Raw genomic sequence first — 16,280 nt, forward strand, 5'->3', positions numbered from 1 at the left:
CTAAAGTAGTGGCTATTTGGCCCTTACATGGCATTTTTATGACATCTAACTACTCCTCAAAGTTATTCATTTTCCTGTGTTACTCAGCACTAGCACCAGCCCTTGTCAAATGCTTAAAGGACATTATAAGATTGTAATTGACATGACAATATGATAATGTTAAAGCTATTTTAAGTGATAATAGTAACAATGAGTATTGAAATAATAGCACAGTGGTTCTGGTGTCCAGCGGTGTCTGACACAGTTCATATAAATACTGGCGAAGGGTATGAGGATTTTTGTGTGTTAATATCGTGCTACCAGGGCATCCCTGGTGGCTGAGATGGTAAAGCATCTGCCTGCGGTGCGGGAGACCTGGGTTCGATCCCTAGGTTGAGAAGACCCCTGGAGAAGGAAATGGCAACCCACTCCAGTACTCTTGCCTGGAAAATTCCATGAACTGAGGAGCCTGGTAGGCTACAGTCCTTGGGGTCGCAAAGAGTCGGACACGACTGAGCAACTTCACTTTCACTTTTACCAGGTCACAGCAGAATTTATATTAGCCATAAAGTTTATGATTATGTGTAATTCTTGACAGGCTTTATGTATATGAGAAGTCTCTCTAGTTCAGAATTTACTCATAAACTGAGACTTGTTTTTATATCACACCATTTCAGATCTGAATGTTTCGGGTTTACATGGAGCACTGTGACTGCACTGTATCTTACTTATGAATCAAAGTAACTTTGTAGGTATTAACCCAGACCTGTTTTCCTTTGACGTCTCCTAACTTAGCTTCTGTCTTTTTTCTTTTTTGCCCAGGTGCCATTAGGCTTCTCAGCTCCATTAGAGGACCTTCCCCCGGTCCCCCACATGGCGTGCTGCACGCTGGAAAACCTGTACCTCCTGATGGGAAGGGAACTGGAAGGCCTCGAGGAGGTGCCTCCAGGAAACGTGCTAGGTAGGGTGGTGCTGCGCGTCACACCTCTGCTCCGCTCCGAGACGTGGCCTGATGTGTCACCCGAACCACGTGAGGTCTCTGAGGGAATGACTTGGATCTCATTCTTGTTTTTGTTTATTTAGTCATTTTGGGTCATGTCCTTTGGTTTTAACTTAGTGCATTTCAGTAATTAGTGTGTACAGTAGTGCTGTGCTGTGCTTAGTCACTCAGTCATGTCCGACTCTTTGTGACCTCTTGGACTGGAGCCCACCACGCTCCTCTATCCATGGGGATTCTCTAGGCAAGAGTACTGGAGTGGGTTGCCATACCCTCCTCCAGGGGTTCCTCCCAACCCAGGGATCGAACCCAGGTCTCCCGCATTGCAGGAAGATTCTTTACTGTCTTAGCCAGCAGGGAAGCCCAAGAATACTGGACTATGCAGCCTGTCCCTTCTCCAGGGCATCTTCCCGACTCAGGAATTGAACTGGGGTCTCCTGCATTGCAGGCAGATTTTTTTACCAGCTGAGCTACCAGGGAAGCCCATGTACAGCAGTAACTTGCTGTAAATTATGGTAGGAAATAAAAAGCAACTGCTTAAGAAATCTGTGAATAAGCTGAGGTTCCATTCATTTGGGATGAGAAAGAATTTCTGCTCACAGTAAAGTCAGTTCAGATGAATAAGACACTTCTGGTTCTAAAGTACCAGAAACTATTCTGATACAAGGGTCTGTCTGCTTCCAGGCTTTTTTAATCCATTGAATGTTGTTTTATATTTTAAATCCATAAATACTGTTCCTCGTCTCCATAACGTTCATTACTTCTTTGCAGAGTTCACTTTTAAAGGTCTTCAGTGCAGCCTTGAAGACTCAGATGAAGGAATTTTCCTTGGATCATCATAGGCACTCTGAGTGTGAAATGGAATGCTGGGTCCCGTTCTGAACCCTTGGAGTCCTTGTCAGGTGTAGAGCTATTTATGGGGGGACTCCTTGGGCTCCAGCTCCTTTTTATGTTTTAGAGAAATGGTCTAGACTGCTGGTCTGGAGCTGCTGGATTTTGTCCACTTTAGTCCAAGAAATTTGCGTTTTGATGCTCCCTTGCAGAAATACGTAATTAAAAATTTTTTCAATAATTTTTTTGGGGCATGAATTTCTAGCCTCTCCTCAGTGTTACCCATTCTTTTCACCCTCTTTGGAAAATGCTGTTGAACCCTAACAATTTACATGACTTATGAGCTTCCATAACCAGCAAAACATTTTTTATCAGGAAGGACATGGGAAGATGAATAGAAAGCACTCTGTTTTTGTTTATAAACCTTCCTTGTGATTCCTGTATTCCTCACACTCAATTAATTTTGTTTCTTAAATGGAAGGTGAGGTGGAAGATCTCTAACACAACGTTCAAGTGAAGAGAGAAGTACTGAAGAAGAATTCAGAGTGTGGTTTCTGTCGTATCCCATCCAGTTAAGGGTCGTTGTTTGTGCTCTCTCCCCAGCAGAGGTCAGGAACATGACGTGCAGTCGTTCTGGTTGCCTTCTGTCTATTTCTAGATTGCCGTGTGCTGCTCAGCCCTGAGGCCAGCTGTGTTATGAGCAGGGAGACCATCTCTCTCTCATCGGCCTCCTAAGGCAGCCGTAACCCTGCTATCTGCAGGAGACCGGCCACAGATTAAAGCATTCTTCATCTTGGGGAAGAGAGAAATACCTCATTCTCTTTTACTGATCTTTTGAAGTTATTTGGAAGCAGTGGTAGGAGCTAGGGTGTTGGTAAAGGTGCCTGTTGGTTAAACATTTGTTTACCAAATTAAGTTGTTAAAAAAATAAGATGGACACACAACTTTGGGACAAAATGAATTAAACAGAAAAGTGAGATATATTTTGTAGAAGCATTAGGATTGTGTTTAACTGCCAGTGATCAAAAAACCAACTGCACAGTCTTCAGTTTCCCTCAGTGGGAAGATTAGGGTAGAGGATAGACAGCTGAGGACTGGTGCGGTGGCTGTCTTATGTCATCAGGGAGCAGGTTCCCTCTCTTCACCTGTTCACAGTCCTTAGCATGGGGCTTTGTCCCCATGGGACCAAGATGGCATCTGCATTGACATTCCTGGCTGGAAGAGGGCACACGGGCCAAAGGCCTTCTCACAGCACTGATGTTTCATTTATTTTTGTGGTCATTAGGTTATTTATTTTGGATGATTTGGTTGATGTTACTTTAAAACCCTTTGGCAGTGACCGCCCCATATATGGTCTATTAGACAGATATCTAAAATATCTCTTACTAAGAAGTGCTCATAAACAGAGGCTTTATACATCTCTTCTAAATATCAGTTGTCATGTGTGTTCTGATTATTCCATTATGCCAGCTTTCACCTCTCTCAGTAGGGAATTAGAAACTAAGATATGTTTGGGATGAAAAGGTCTGGTTTGCTCTGTGGAATGATGAGGACGTTCAGTGGTTTGGATATGGGAATTGTGGGCAGGTGTGAAGCAGAGCTGGTATTCAGCCAGCACACACTGGTGCCAGTCTTAATGTGTGGAAACACCACAATCTGAGGTTGGAATAAGCAGGCACTGCTCCCCAACCCCCACTGCCTGGCACCTTTTTTCCCCCTGGACTTCCCCATAATCCAGGGCTAAAGGGTTAAGTCTGGCACACCTGGGGTCCCTGTTGAGCAAGCACTGGTGTTTTTATTTGGGAAGAAATGCCCTGTTAACGACCAGTGTATTATATATCCTCTCTTCTTTGTGATTTTTGTCATGTGGTCACCCCTAGCTGCAGTGAAAGCCAAAGGTTGAGTCTCTTATAGTCTCTACAAGTAAGGCAGGGGATATGGGATGGTGAATGGTTTTTGAAGAGCCTGTCCACACTCTCAACCACATTTCCTCCACATTTGCCTGGTGTTGCCTGAAGCCCCTTCATTACAGTTCTGTTTCTTTACATTAGGGAAGAAGATAGTCTGCCAGAGTGATTATAAATGTAACATTGAAGGGATTGGAACCCAGCCAGCCACTTCAGCTTACCTTCTAAATTGAAGCATACCGAAATTGTTTTCTCTCTATTAACCTAGATCTGTTCGAGCCCTGTGCTTGACTGTAAAGCATGAGTATACCAAAATTCTGCTCCTAGTTCTGCCACTAACTAACATATGGCCTCAGGCCAATTGTATAACCTTTCTGGTCCCCAGCTTTCCAAAATAATTTGGACTAGAGTAATTTTTACTAACAATCTTATTGTAAAAATAGAACAGCTACTTTGATTGTTTTTTCTAAAACTGTTATGGACTTTCAGAGCTGCTTCTATTATGTTTATCATATATCCTAAGTTTTAAGGATAGAACATTAAACAGCATTGTATGGATGCATTTTATTACTGTAGCTATAAAATATAAACAAAATTTCATGGACATCATGTTTGTAAGATACATACAAACTAATGTAAAAATAAAATACAAACAAAATTCAAGTTTATAATTGCCATTATGGCAGTTGACATTGTCATATTATGGCAGGTTGACATTTCAGTGAGGATAGAGTGAGATAAAAATGCTTAGTACTTTTGTCATAAAAATTGTCCCTGGATTATGTCAATATACCACTGATTGAAAAAAAGTCCTAGGCTAGATCATCTCTAAGGTCCCCCCTAGCTTTAACTTTTCAGGCTTGTGTTTTTTAAAGAAAAACCTTATGTCAGTTATTAGGACATTTCTCTTCCTAGTATTCCTTAGAGGAACAGTAAATTTTTGATATAGTTACTAGGTTGGGTTGAGAACCCATTTCAGTGGCTCCATCGGAACATCTTGAACTAGTTACCAGTTTGTAAGGCAAATTTCACTTGTTCATTGATTTAAAAACTGGAGCATATGTAGCAGTAGCAGCAGTTTCATAAGCCAGGTGTTGAATACAACCTTTCGGAGTGAGGAGTAAGTTTAAGGCAGGACAGGAGTGTGTTAAGAGGTGAGAGAGAAATCAGCACAAGAGAAAGCTGATTGCCAGCAAGGGTGATAAATGCTGGGGTTTCGCTGTGGTTTCTAGAGTGAGCTGACTGAGACCAGGCATGCCAGCATCGTATGTTTACTGAAGAGTTTTCCTGTCATAGGGGATGAGCAGGGAGGGGAGGGGGAGAGTGGGATGGGGTGGGGTGTGGATGAAAAGAATAAACTGAATGGCTGAACGTGGTTGAATTAGTCTACACGTTCTACTTATCTGTTACTGCAAAACAAACCACCCAAAGCCCTAGCGCCTTAAAACAAAGGCAGTCTTAAATTTTTCATGAATCTGCGATTCAGGCAGGTTTGGTGGGACAGCTTGTTTCCATGCCACACGGTGTCGGTTGAAGTGCTCAAAGCCTGGGCGCTGGAATCCTGTGAAGGTGCTTTTCACTCCCGTGTCTGCTGACTGATGCTATCTGTTGGCTGGGACCGTGTGTGGATGTGGCACTAGGGCTGGAACGTGTGATCTTTGCACGTGGCTACTTGGCTTCCTTGCAGCACACTGATAGGGTTCTGCAGCTGAGCATCCCAGGAGGAAACTGCATCAGCCTCTGAGGCCTAGCCCGTAACTCCTTCAGTCTCATTTTTGCCACATTTTCTTCATTAAGTGGTCAGGAGTCACTAAGCCTAGCCCAGACTCCCAGGGAGGGAACTAGCTCCACCTTCAATGGGAGCTACATCAGAGAACTCGAGGACATGTTTTAAGATGACCACACCATGGATCAAAGGTGATTTCTTCTTTCTTTTTATATTGTAGCGGGCCTGTGGCTGGACACATACTACAAATTGAGACAGCAATGTTTATAGTGATCAGGCATGCCTGTTAACTTCATCTTTTTTATTCTTGTTAACTTAGAGAAAAAGATGCAGTTTTTATTTTAATAAGAAAATCATAGAGTGGTATGACTGATACCCATATGCTTTTCATCCAAAATGATACCGAGTCAGATTTATCAGCTGCAGATGAAAATTTTGTTGGGAAGGAAATGAAAACATTATATGGCATTCTTGAGCAAGTCAGTGTATAGAGTCAAAGTCTAAAGTAAAGTTCTTTTACTGGCACTTGAAAAATGCAGATTTCACATTTGTACTCAGCTATAACTCACTTGGAATACTTACACCGTCTGATAAGTGTGGTTAGATTTTATGGTCTGGAAATAGTCAATTGAAAGTTGAAAATCATTTAACTCCAACCTGATGTTTGAAAAGTTGGTAGAGATGGGACCGCAGAGACCTTACCAGGTTGAACACACAATAGTCTTTTGTTCAGTTCTCTGCTGAGAGTATCTCTAAAAATAAATGTTTGCTCCAGGCTCCTATTTAAATGTGAGGGGAAATTGAATTAGGATTCCAAATCTTTAGCTTTCTCTCATACACTTTTAGATCTCTTCCATATGGTTAACTCTTTAACATTTCAGGGGCATATTCCAAGAGGAAACATGATAGTTCTCTTTTTTCAACATAAAGAAAATAAGTATCAATTAGCCTTTTTCTGAAATAGTTTTAGTTTTGCCATGGTTGTTTGCTGGGTTGGTAGGAAGTCAGTGTGCATTGAATGGAGAGAGAGTATTTGTGTGTATCCTTACTCATGTGGGCTGACTGAAGAGTCAGAAACCTTTGAAGAATTTTACTAGCAGATTTGATTTGATTGTTTCAAGGGAAAGCTCAACATTTTGTGACTCTTAAGCCTTTGTAGTACTTTTGTAATACTTTAAATTCACTTACTAGTGGATTTCTTTTAAATATACTTATTATCAGCATTTCCACTTGGAAAGAATAACCAGGAGCCTTACTATTCATTTCTTAGTATTAATAGTTTCAACTGATTTTTAATAACTTTTGTTTTATAGATGATAATTTATTCTCCGATTTTGTAATAGTTGTCTTATTTCTTTTTATTTTTATATTGTCTGTAAAGGTATGATAAATAATAATAGTTATAGCTGCTCATCTGTCTTGTTCCTCCTGACTTGAATGGAAATATTCCTAGTATGTTAGTTACAGGTTTGCTGATGCCCAAAGATTTGTATTTTTTAATCATGCTAGGAAAGTTCTGAGATTTTTGAAAATCAGGAATAAATACTTAAATCTTACTGATGCATTCTCAGCATCTGAAGACAGGGTTATAGAGCTTTTCTCCTTGCTGTAATTGATGTCATGAATTATATTTAGTTATTTCCTGATTATTAAGATGTCCTTGTGTTTCTGGAAGAAAATAATACTTAAGCATTGCATATTTTCTTCGTACACTGTTATAGTCGATTTTCCAGTATTTCATCCAGACTTTTCTTGTATGATTAATAAAATTGCCATTATTTTCTTTGTGTCATGGTGATCCAAAATGGGAAAGTTCCATCTATTCTACCCTCTAGAACTATACTGTTCAGTTGTTAGCCGTTTGCCATATGCCATTAAAGATTAGAATCAGATAACATTAAAAAAACTTACTTCATCAGATGCACCAGTCACATTTCAAGAACTCAGTAACCACATGTTACTAATGGCTACCATTTTGGACAGTGTCATTCTGGAGAAATTTCTATAGAATGTGATAATCATTTTTAAAAGTTTTCAGCATAATGTGGGTCACAATAGAGATCTATTTGAGAAGTGCAGAGAAGCCAAGTAAGAATTCTTTCTTACATAGGGATAGCCACCAGTCTTTTTTAAAATCTCTACATGTGTATACTTAGGTTTTAAATTGTGATGAAAATGTAGTTACACAAAATTCACCTTCTTGATGATTTTTAAATATAAATTGGTAATTTGTTGTTGTTGTTGTGCTGCACAGAGTGAAGGATCTTAGTTTCCTCGTAAGGGATCGAATCTGTGCCGCTGCAGTGGAAATGCACATTCTTAACCACGGGACCACAAGGGAAATCCCTGTAGTATATTTTTAATACAAAAAAAATCATACTTTCTGTATAGTTTTATAGCCTGTTTATTTTTCTCTTTGAGATAATCTCTTCTCAGAACATTTATAGCTTTTTCCCTTTCGTTTCAGTGCATTTTCTGTAACTCTTAGAACAGTGTTGAAGAGTAGTGTAAGAGTAGTATCTTATTTCTTTTAAGGTAGAGGAATTCTTGTAAACATTTTAGTGTTTCCGTGAGATTGGATTTGGTTAGTCTATATGATGAAAATAAAGTATCTTCTTGTTTCTGCTTACTAGATTAATTTTTTAAATGTGGGTTGATGTTGAGATTTATCAAGCGGTGTTTTCCACATCATTCAGGTGATATTTCTCTCTTTTGATCCACTTATATTGTGAATTACTTTAACATGTTTTCTAATATCAAACCAGCTTTATATTCCTGGGATAAACTATTTGATGAGTATATTTCAATATGTTAATAGAACAGTGAATTCAGTTTTTTGGTAGTTTTTTCTGTAAAATGTTTGTAGTATTTGTAAGTTTGCCCAATCTATAGTTTTTTGAATATTTTATATTTGTATAGTTTAAATATCAGCTTTATACTAAGCTATATGCAGGAATAACAGATTAGGGGATATTTTCATTGTTTCTTGTTTTGCAGAACAGTTTTATCAACACAAGAATTTCTTGGCCCTTAAATTTGATTAAACCTCATGAAAGCAGCTTATACCTGCTTCGGCACAGATTCAGTCCCTCACCAGGAAACTAAGATCCTGCATTCTGTGCAGCACAGCAAAAAAAAAAAAATTACCAGTTTACATTTAAAAGAAATTTATACCTGGTTGGTTGTCAGGTTGTGATTTGATAATGTTATCAATTGTTACTGTCTCTTTTTTATTTAGAAGAGTTGGTTCATCTTTTTTTCCTTTTTTTTCCCCCAAGTGAAAGTATGCATAGCCTGAATCTTACTGATCACTTTGGCTGGATTTCTTTAGTTTTATATGCAGCATTTTTTATTATTACGTTTTTACATGTCCTCTAATTCAGCACTTGTCAACCCGTGTACTGCAGTTGCATTTAACAAGTGTGCCAAGCTGTTGCTCCTTTTAGCCTCGAGGCAGCTGAGCAGGTTATGGGATGGCTGGAGCCCTCTTGTCTGTTACCTCGGATAGAATTGTTACCATATGGTTTAGTAAAATGCTCATTTTCACATGTGTCTGTCGAATCCACGTTTTTACTCACTGGAGTAACTGGCTAAAACTGCATAACATCTTTTGAATAGGTTGATGAATACAACTTCATAACCTAAAAATTGACTTGTTAATTAGCCTGCTGCCACTCTAGACATTATATGAGAACAAATGGGTATGTGAAGGGTATCCGTCTCCAAATACTATATTTCTCTTTTACATGGCAGTTATAGAGACTAGCTTGTCAGAGGAAATAAAGGAACAGATAATTGAAATGATTTTTGCTGAAGTTTTTCAGTGAAGAAAGGCAAGCTGTGGGTTAATAGTCTGAAGGAGTGGTTGGGTGAAAGCCAAGGGGGAGAAAGAGAGAGTGTATGTGTGAGAGAGAGAGAGAGAGAGAGAGAGAGAGATAGTTCGATGATAGTTGTTTTTCAGAGTGAAAAAGAGGCCGTGAAAGGGGAAAGATGAAGGATGCAGTGACATGCTCCAGTGGTGAGTGGTATGTAGAGTATAACCTCTCCAACTCAACAGTGTGAAAGACCTGGTTGACTGTAAGAGGAAGGAAGACTTGGAAAATTTCAAAGCATATGGTAACTTATGGAGAAACCACAGTGAACTTTTGCTAGCTGTTAGATCATAGGATTGTACCCTCTCCGGTATTCTTGCCTGGAGAATCCCATGGACAGAGGAGTCTGGCAGGCTACAGTCCATGGGGTCGCAAAGAGTCAGACACGACTGAGTGAGTGACTGAGCAACCACAACATAGGATTATACCTTGACTAGATGGGACTGCTAGGTGGTTTGTGCAGAAGTGGAGATGGGATGTTTAGTGAGGATTGCTCAGACGCAGCAATAAAAGTTTGCCCTGAGTCTAGTACCCGTCAGGGAGGGACTGTAGACTATTCTTAGACATTTTGGAGCTGTCCCAGGTGTAAACCTGGAGGAAGTACCACTGAGACCTAGTTGGCAGGGACGGGGCGAGCTCACCTATCACTGAGCCACCTCGACAGACTCAGCTCATCAGCTTGTTGCGGTTTCCTCATTTCTATTTGATTTTGGCCCTACCTGCCAAGCCTGTTTCAGATACAGTAATTGAAAAAGTGAACAGTTGTATTTAGAACTTACACATAATAGTCAATGTACTGCAGGTCATAGTCCACTTCAGATGATACTGGAAACATACTTGTGAGCTGAATCTGCATAATCTTCATGCCAACCCTGGGGAGGCCAGGGAAGTCAGAGCCTGGAAGTTAGCTAAGCCCCTAAGATACGAACAAATCAAATGTGAGATATAGGAAGTAGGAAAGAGTAGGTGGTAATGGATGAAGCAAAGGTCAAGTTTAAAAAACTGACGGTGAGGCACTGGACCTCTTAGTGTTTTTAATGCCTGCCAGAATGGGGAAATAATTTGACTTCTGTAAATGGCTTATGCAGTTTAGGAAGATATCTGTGATGAGTCACACAGTAGTCTGGTTGACAAGGCCAAATTCAGTTTTGTCCAGCTGACAGCTGACTGTCAGATACACTCATATACTCCTGAATTGATACTCTCCATTGGAGTACCACTTGGCATATGTATCAAGAGTTTTAAAGATAATTACACCTTGGAAAATCATCATATCCTTTGACCCAAAAGTGCTACCTTTATGAATTGATTCAGAGGGAAATTATTAATATTGTGCACAAAGATTTGGCTATGAAGATATTATAGTCTTAGGAGAGAGGGTAAATGGTTCAATAGAATTTTTAAAAATTTTTCCAAAAAGGAAGTATTTGTAAAGACTCTTGAAATGGTTTGAAGTGATTTTGAGTGATAACAATCACTGTGAATTTTGAGTGGTGGCAGTAATTATAAAGGCTCAACATCTCTTGATTTTTTCAGAAAAAACAAACTGTGGTTGAGAGGAAGGTGTGATGTTTGAGGGAGAAATATGTTTCTAGTATGACCAAACTGTGGCAGATTCATTAGATGTGAATGTAATCAAGGAAATGCATATATTTTTCAATCATGATAGCTGTTCAAATGGTGAGATTCTTAAAATCTGGCAGTGTCCTATGTTGTAAGGATGAGGCTTGGAAACTTTTATAACCTTTTAATGTAATTTGTACATTGGTACAACCACTTTGAAGAACAGGTAACAGCAAGACACCTGTTTTATTTTTCTTTTTACCTTTTTTATACCTAAAACATCATCTAATTTGATTTTTTTTAAAGATCAGAAGAGATGACAGTGTTAATGTCTTTCTTTGATACCATTGGTGCAATTTTATAGAACTTATGCTATTGAGTGGAGAAATAGGAAGTATAGAAATAGGATCCTCTGGGTTAAAATTCCAGCTGAGCAACTTTTCAGCTTTGTAGCCTTGGGCAAGGTGCTTAACCACTCTGATCCTTCATTTCATCTTGCAGATGAAGATAATGGATAGCAGTAGGAGGATGCCCTTTATTTTGTTACAAAAAAATATCAAAAGGCAAAATGTTAATTAAGTAACATGGTTATTTACCATTGATTTCCATGGGAAACATTATCATTAGCTAATTGACTGCCAATAGTCACACATATTAAGAAAATAAATCATAAGTGAAGCATATAATTATGAAGATTAAAGAACACTTTTCTAATTTAGCATGTTGCTTATTTATTAATAAATGCAGCTCTTGATCTAATTGAAAAAATTCAGGCTTGCCACCATAAACATTCTGTTGTTCTTATGAAGGCTGTTTGAAAAAATCCTCCAAAAAAATGTGTGTAGAAAAGAAATCAGATGCTTTGGCTTCTGTGGTGGTTTAAGTCACTCATTCATGTCTGACTCTGCAACCCCATAAACTGTAGCCCGCCAGGCTCCTCTGTTCATGGGATTTTCCAGGGAAGAATACTAGAGTCGGTTGCCATTTCCTTCTCCAGGGGATCTTCCCAACCTAGGGATCGATCCCTGGCCTCCTGCATTGCAGGAAGATTCTTTACTGACTGAGCCACCAGGGAAGTTTTGGTTCCTACTGAAACTATTTCTCTGACTCTCCCTCTCATCCTTCATTATTCAGAGTTAACAGAGAATCAGAACTTTCAGTAACTTCCTCAAGAGAGAGCTTGAAGTAGAGATGGCAGAGGGAATTAGTTTCCCGGAGAAGCAAGGCAGAAAGGGTGAATCCTTGAAACTTCAGAATTGCCACCATTGATGTCAAGAACACCGTTGCGTTTGGGTCAGAGCCTGACTCCAGAAGTGGTGTTTTAGAGGAGGAGGAGTGGCTGAGGCAGAGGCGCTGGTTTGCAAGTTGGGGGAGGTAGAGAAGTTCTCCTGAGAAGCACGTGTGCCAGCTTGAACACAGAGTGAAGTGGTATCATCCCATATTCTTCCCTGAAAGGCCACGTTATGTGCCTCAACAAAGCCATGAGCTGTTTGGGGTAGATTCAGAGTTCACGTTTAATTTTTTTCTTTCCCCCACAAGAAGGAAGGTGTTTGTGTTTGTGTGTACACACTCAGTCATGTCCAACTCTTTTATGGGCCCATGGACTATAACCCGCCAGGCTCCTCTGTCCATGAGATTTCCTAGCAAGAATGCTGAACCAAATTGCCATTCGCTTCTCCAGGGTATCTTCCCGACCCAGAGATTGAACCCACATCTCCTGCATTGGCAGGTGGATTCTTTACCTCTGAGCCACTTGAGGAACCCTTTTCAAGAAGGTATTAACTATAAATTGGGTATATATTCTTCTGAAATGTTATTCTGAAAATAATAGTGATTACTAAATATAAAGCATTTCACAAAAAAGCAGAATAGTTTGTTTTCTTAAAAGGAAATATATTAATTTTCTTAAACTGTCATTTGTAAGGTACATCCTTAGCTGGATCTCTAGAATAGTATTAAGAGCAGTAGGGGCTGAAAGCAGCTATGTTCTGCCCTTGAATAAAATATATTGTGATCTTTTCAAAAGTACTTGTCCTTTTTCCAGTTCTATAGCATGGGAAGGAAAGTCAGTTCACCTTTTCCTAGGGAAGTAAGCCCTTTTCTCCATCACTGGTGGACACTTAGCTTATACTATCCTAATACCTCACACAAGCTCTAATTTGGGCATAAGGCACTGACTGCAGATACCTTACGGACTGGGCCTCATAAGTCTCTGCACTGCATTCAGTGAATATTGGTTGGATGACTCAATTGATCAGATAGGAAGACCACTGAGCTTAGTTGAAAGAACACATGAGCAGCCAGAGCTACTTAGTGTTGATCATTTATTTCTCCAGAGTTTAAAATGTTCTCAAATACAAAAGAAAGAGTGTGGAAAACTTTCCTTTAGAAGTGAACACATTTGCTTTTCATCATAAATACTCTGTGATTTCATAGATGAGAGCAGACTCCTTGCTTGGTCTGAGCGTTTCTCATTTAAAAGTGTATCAGGAGAGTGATGTTTTAATGTGATAAGGCGGTCTGGGGCCCCAGCGCCGGGTGTTATCACTGGAGATTCTTCCTTTGGCTCATGTAGACACTGAAACAAACTGCTTCTTCCTCCATTCCGTGTATCCCAGGTGTTCTGGGAGATTCACAGGGTAAATTCTGGGCTACAAGAGGCTTTTTGGTGTTGGAGAAGCAGAGATAGCTGAGTCTTTTTTGGTTTTCTGTGTGCCTTGGTCCAGGCAAGAGAAGAACATTGTCCTGGGCTTTGTAAAGGCCAGAATTGCCCCCCTCCCAGGAGCCATTTGAGGCCCCTTTCCAGCGCCCTAAGAGAGTTCCCTAGATAAGGCAGAACTCAGGCCCCATAGCTGAGAACTGGTTTGTCCCCACTTGCTGCATCATCTTCTCAGATGTGTGGTGTTTAGGGACCACACGTGGTACTTTTCCTCTCTTCTTTTTGTTTAATTCTCTTATCCTGTATCACATACTTTGGCAGTTGTACTCTTTCTTACGTTGTTCTTGGACTGTTTCATGTCACATAGCCCCTGTGCCCACCTAAGCTCTGGCATGGACCAGATTACCCACTGGCCAAATGCTCCAGCTTTTTTTTTTTCCCCCAGCAGCACAGCTGTTCTGCCCTCAGTTTCTCAAATAAACCTTACCCCCAAACCCAAGTTTCACTACCACTTCTGTCACTGTTAAATTTCTACAAATACTGTGCTTGTCTGATTCCAGGCTCTTGTTTTCTATCCTCAGTCTGTATTGTTTGGTTTTGATGGTTTTAGTAAATTCTTTCTTAATCTGGTTTTATCAATTTTTGTTTTAATACTTTTTTTTCCCTGGCTCTTTTTGAACATTTATTTTTCCATATGAACTTGAAATCATTTTATTTCATCCCAGCAAATTAAATATCTGTATTGAGACATTTGATTTATTTACAGAAGTAAATTGTGATCACCTGCTTTTACTGTAAAGCTCAGTAAATATTGAAAAAACTAGGCGAATTACTGTCCTAGGGGTAATTACTGTAGGTGTTTAGAATATGCAGTATAATGTGTATTTTCCCAAACTTCTGTCCATGCATAAGTTTTTTTCCTACATACATATGTCTTATAGTAAGAAATAATTTTATATGTGTGAATTGATACATTTGGGAAAAGATGACATCCTTAACATGTTAAGCCATTTCTAGTGATGGGGAGTTTAGGAACGGGCTGTGACTTAAACCCAGCTCTGTGTTGTTCTGGCCTCCTAACTTAATTATGATTGAATCATTTTAAACCGTTAAATTGTACCAGTACCAGTCTGTTTGAGGAGAAGTTCTTCCTATTTTCAAATAAGTGCCTCTGTTGTGGGCCCCGGGTCTGGCTGTCTCAAACTGAGTCCACTGGCCAGCATCCAGAATGGCTGATTCTGCCCCAGCCAGGGTCTTGCCTGGAATGAAGATGCCTGCCCAGGGCTTTCTTACTGTAGGTATTTATGAGGCCCAGAATCTCTTAGTTTCAACTGTGGAGAGACCAGTTGCTCCCTGAGTGGCATATATTAATTCTAGGATGCCTGGGTGACCTTTAATTTAGCTCCATTTTTCACACTTTTCTGGCATTTGGATGAAACCTTTTCCTGAGTTGACATAGCCTTTCCCAAATGTTTGCCTTTCGACATTTCACTTGAGATTTGGAAGTTTAGGGATTCAGGGAAGAGAGGATGGGCTATTAGTATCTCTGATAAGCCTTCTTTCTCAGGAACCCAAGTCTCTTAAAAGAAAAAAAAATAAGATGGAGTTGTTTTTTTAAAAAAAACATGTAGTGAACTGTCATTTGCTCTGAAAAGACAAATCTTTTTTTTCTTAATTTTATAGGCTTGTCATTCTCTCACATACGTGGATTTCATACACACTATATTTTGGTTCTATTAACATACTATCCAGTAGGTTAGATTTCTCATGCTGAGTGCTTACATTTAATCTTCCAAATTATTTCTAGGCCCTTCCCAGCTTTGATCCCAAACTAGCCAATAAGGTAGCCTCTTACATGAGAAAAGGCACTCAGTAATGCCAGCTGAGACCTCTGGCAAGTTGACCACTTTTGTGGGAACTTCCAGACCTGAAGGCACATCCATAAAATAACCTTGGGTCAGATGATCTCTTATGATAAGCCTTTCCTTCTCTCTTACTGGTTTTCCAGGAACTTCCAAATTGCCCCTAAATTGAGCTTTCCTACCTCTTTTAGTTGCTTTGCTGTTCTCAGTACCCTCTCTGCCCCCACTCCCACCCCCATCTGTGGATTTCTCTGGATGACATTCAGAAAACCAGAGTTCCAGAGGCCACTTGACAGATAGGAACTCCCTCCCTCTAAACATCTTCTCTAACTACCAGGAGCTTTCAAAAAGCAGTTCTCATCCTGATTGTATATACAAGGATTGTATATATAAGGCACATGGCTGTGCCTTAATCGAGGTGCAGAATGGTTTTCTTGGACTTGAACCAACTCAGCAGCGTTGCCAGTTTCACTGAAAGCGCAGGGGAACATCATCCTTTATACCAGCCTAGATTTCTGGGCAGGGGCAAAGTGGGCTAAGTCTGCTCTCTGAAGCCATCCTAGGATGGTGGAAGGCCATGTGATCAGCTATCTGGTTATTCCTCTTCCAGCAAGGGTGGCGCTTCACCTAGGTGACCACCAGGGGGCAGCCTTTCCCACGGATTTTCACCGTATCAGCGAACAGAGGAACAAAGACGGGTTTCTGTGTGTTGAGCGTTTGAGTGAGCCTGTGCACCACACCAGATCCCTCATGTAAAATCTGTAGCCTCTACGTCTGTATAAAGAGTATGAAGCAGTCAGGTGAAGGGCATCTGAGTGCTGAGTAGGTTCTGTGCTTTGCTGGACTGAGTTTGTCAGTACAAATAGGATTCTATGCAGGTGCTG

The 16,280-nt window shown here is 40.1% G+C and overlaps 1 protein-coding gene across 4 annotated transcripts in view; it reads left to right on the forward strand.

Annotated features, from left to right (window-relative positions):
- The window catches only part of EFL1 (elongation factor like GTPase 1), a 113,343-nt gene that overhangs the window by 37,700 nt on the left and 59,363 nt on the right, over window positions 1-16,280 (forward strand). For all 4 annotated transcript variants that reach the window (XM_025271517.3, XM_025271520.3, XM_025271518.3 and 1 more), the window contains one exon: window positions 802-940. In XM_025271517.3, the coding sequence (XP_025127302.3) occupies window positions 802-940 (139 nt within the window). The remainder of the gene's footprint in view (window positions 1-801; window positions 941-16,280) is intronic.

This window comes from Bubalus bubalis, chromosome 20 (assembly GCF_019923935.1).
Source record: "Bubalus bubalis isolate 160015118507 breed Murrah chromosome 20, NDDB_SH_1, whole genome shotgun sequence".
NCBI classification, from domain to species: Eukaryota; Metazoa; Chordata; class Mammalia; order Artiodactyla; family Bovidae; genus Bubalus; species Bubalus bubalis.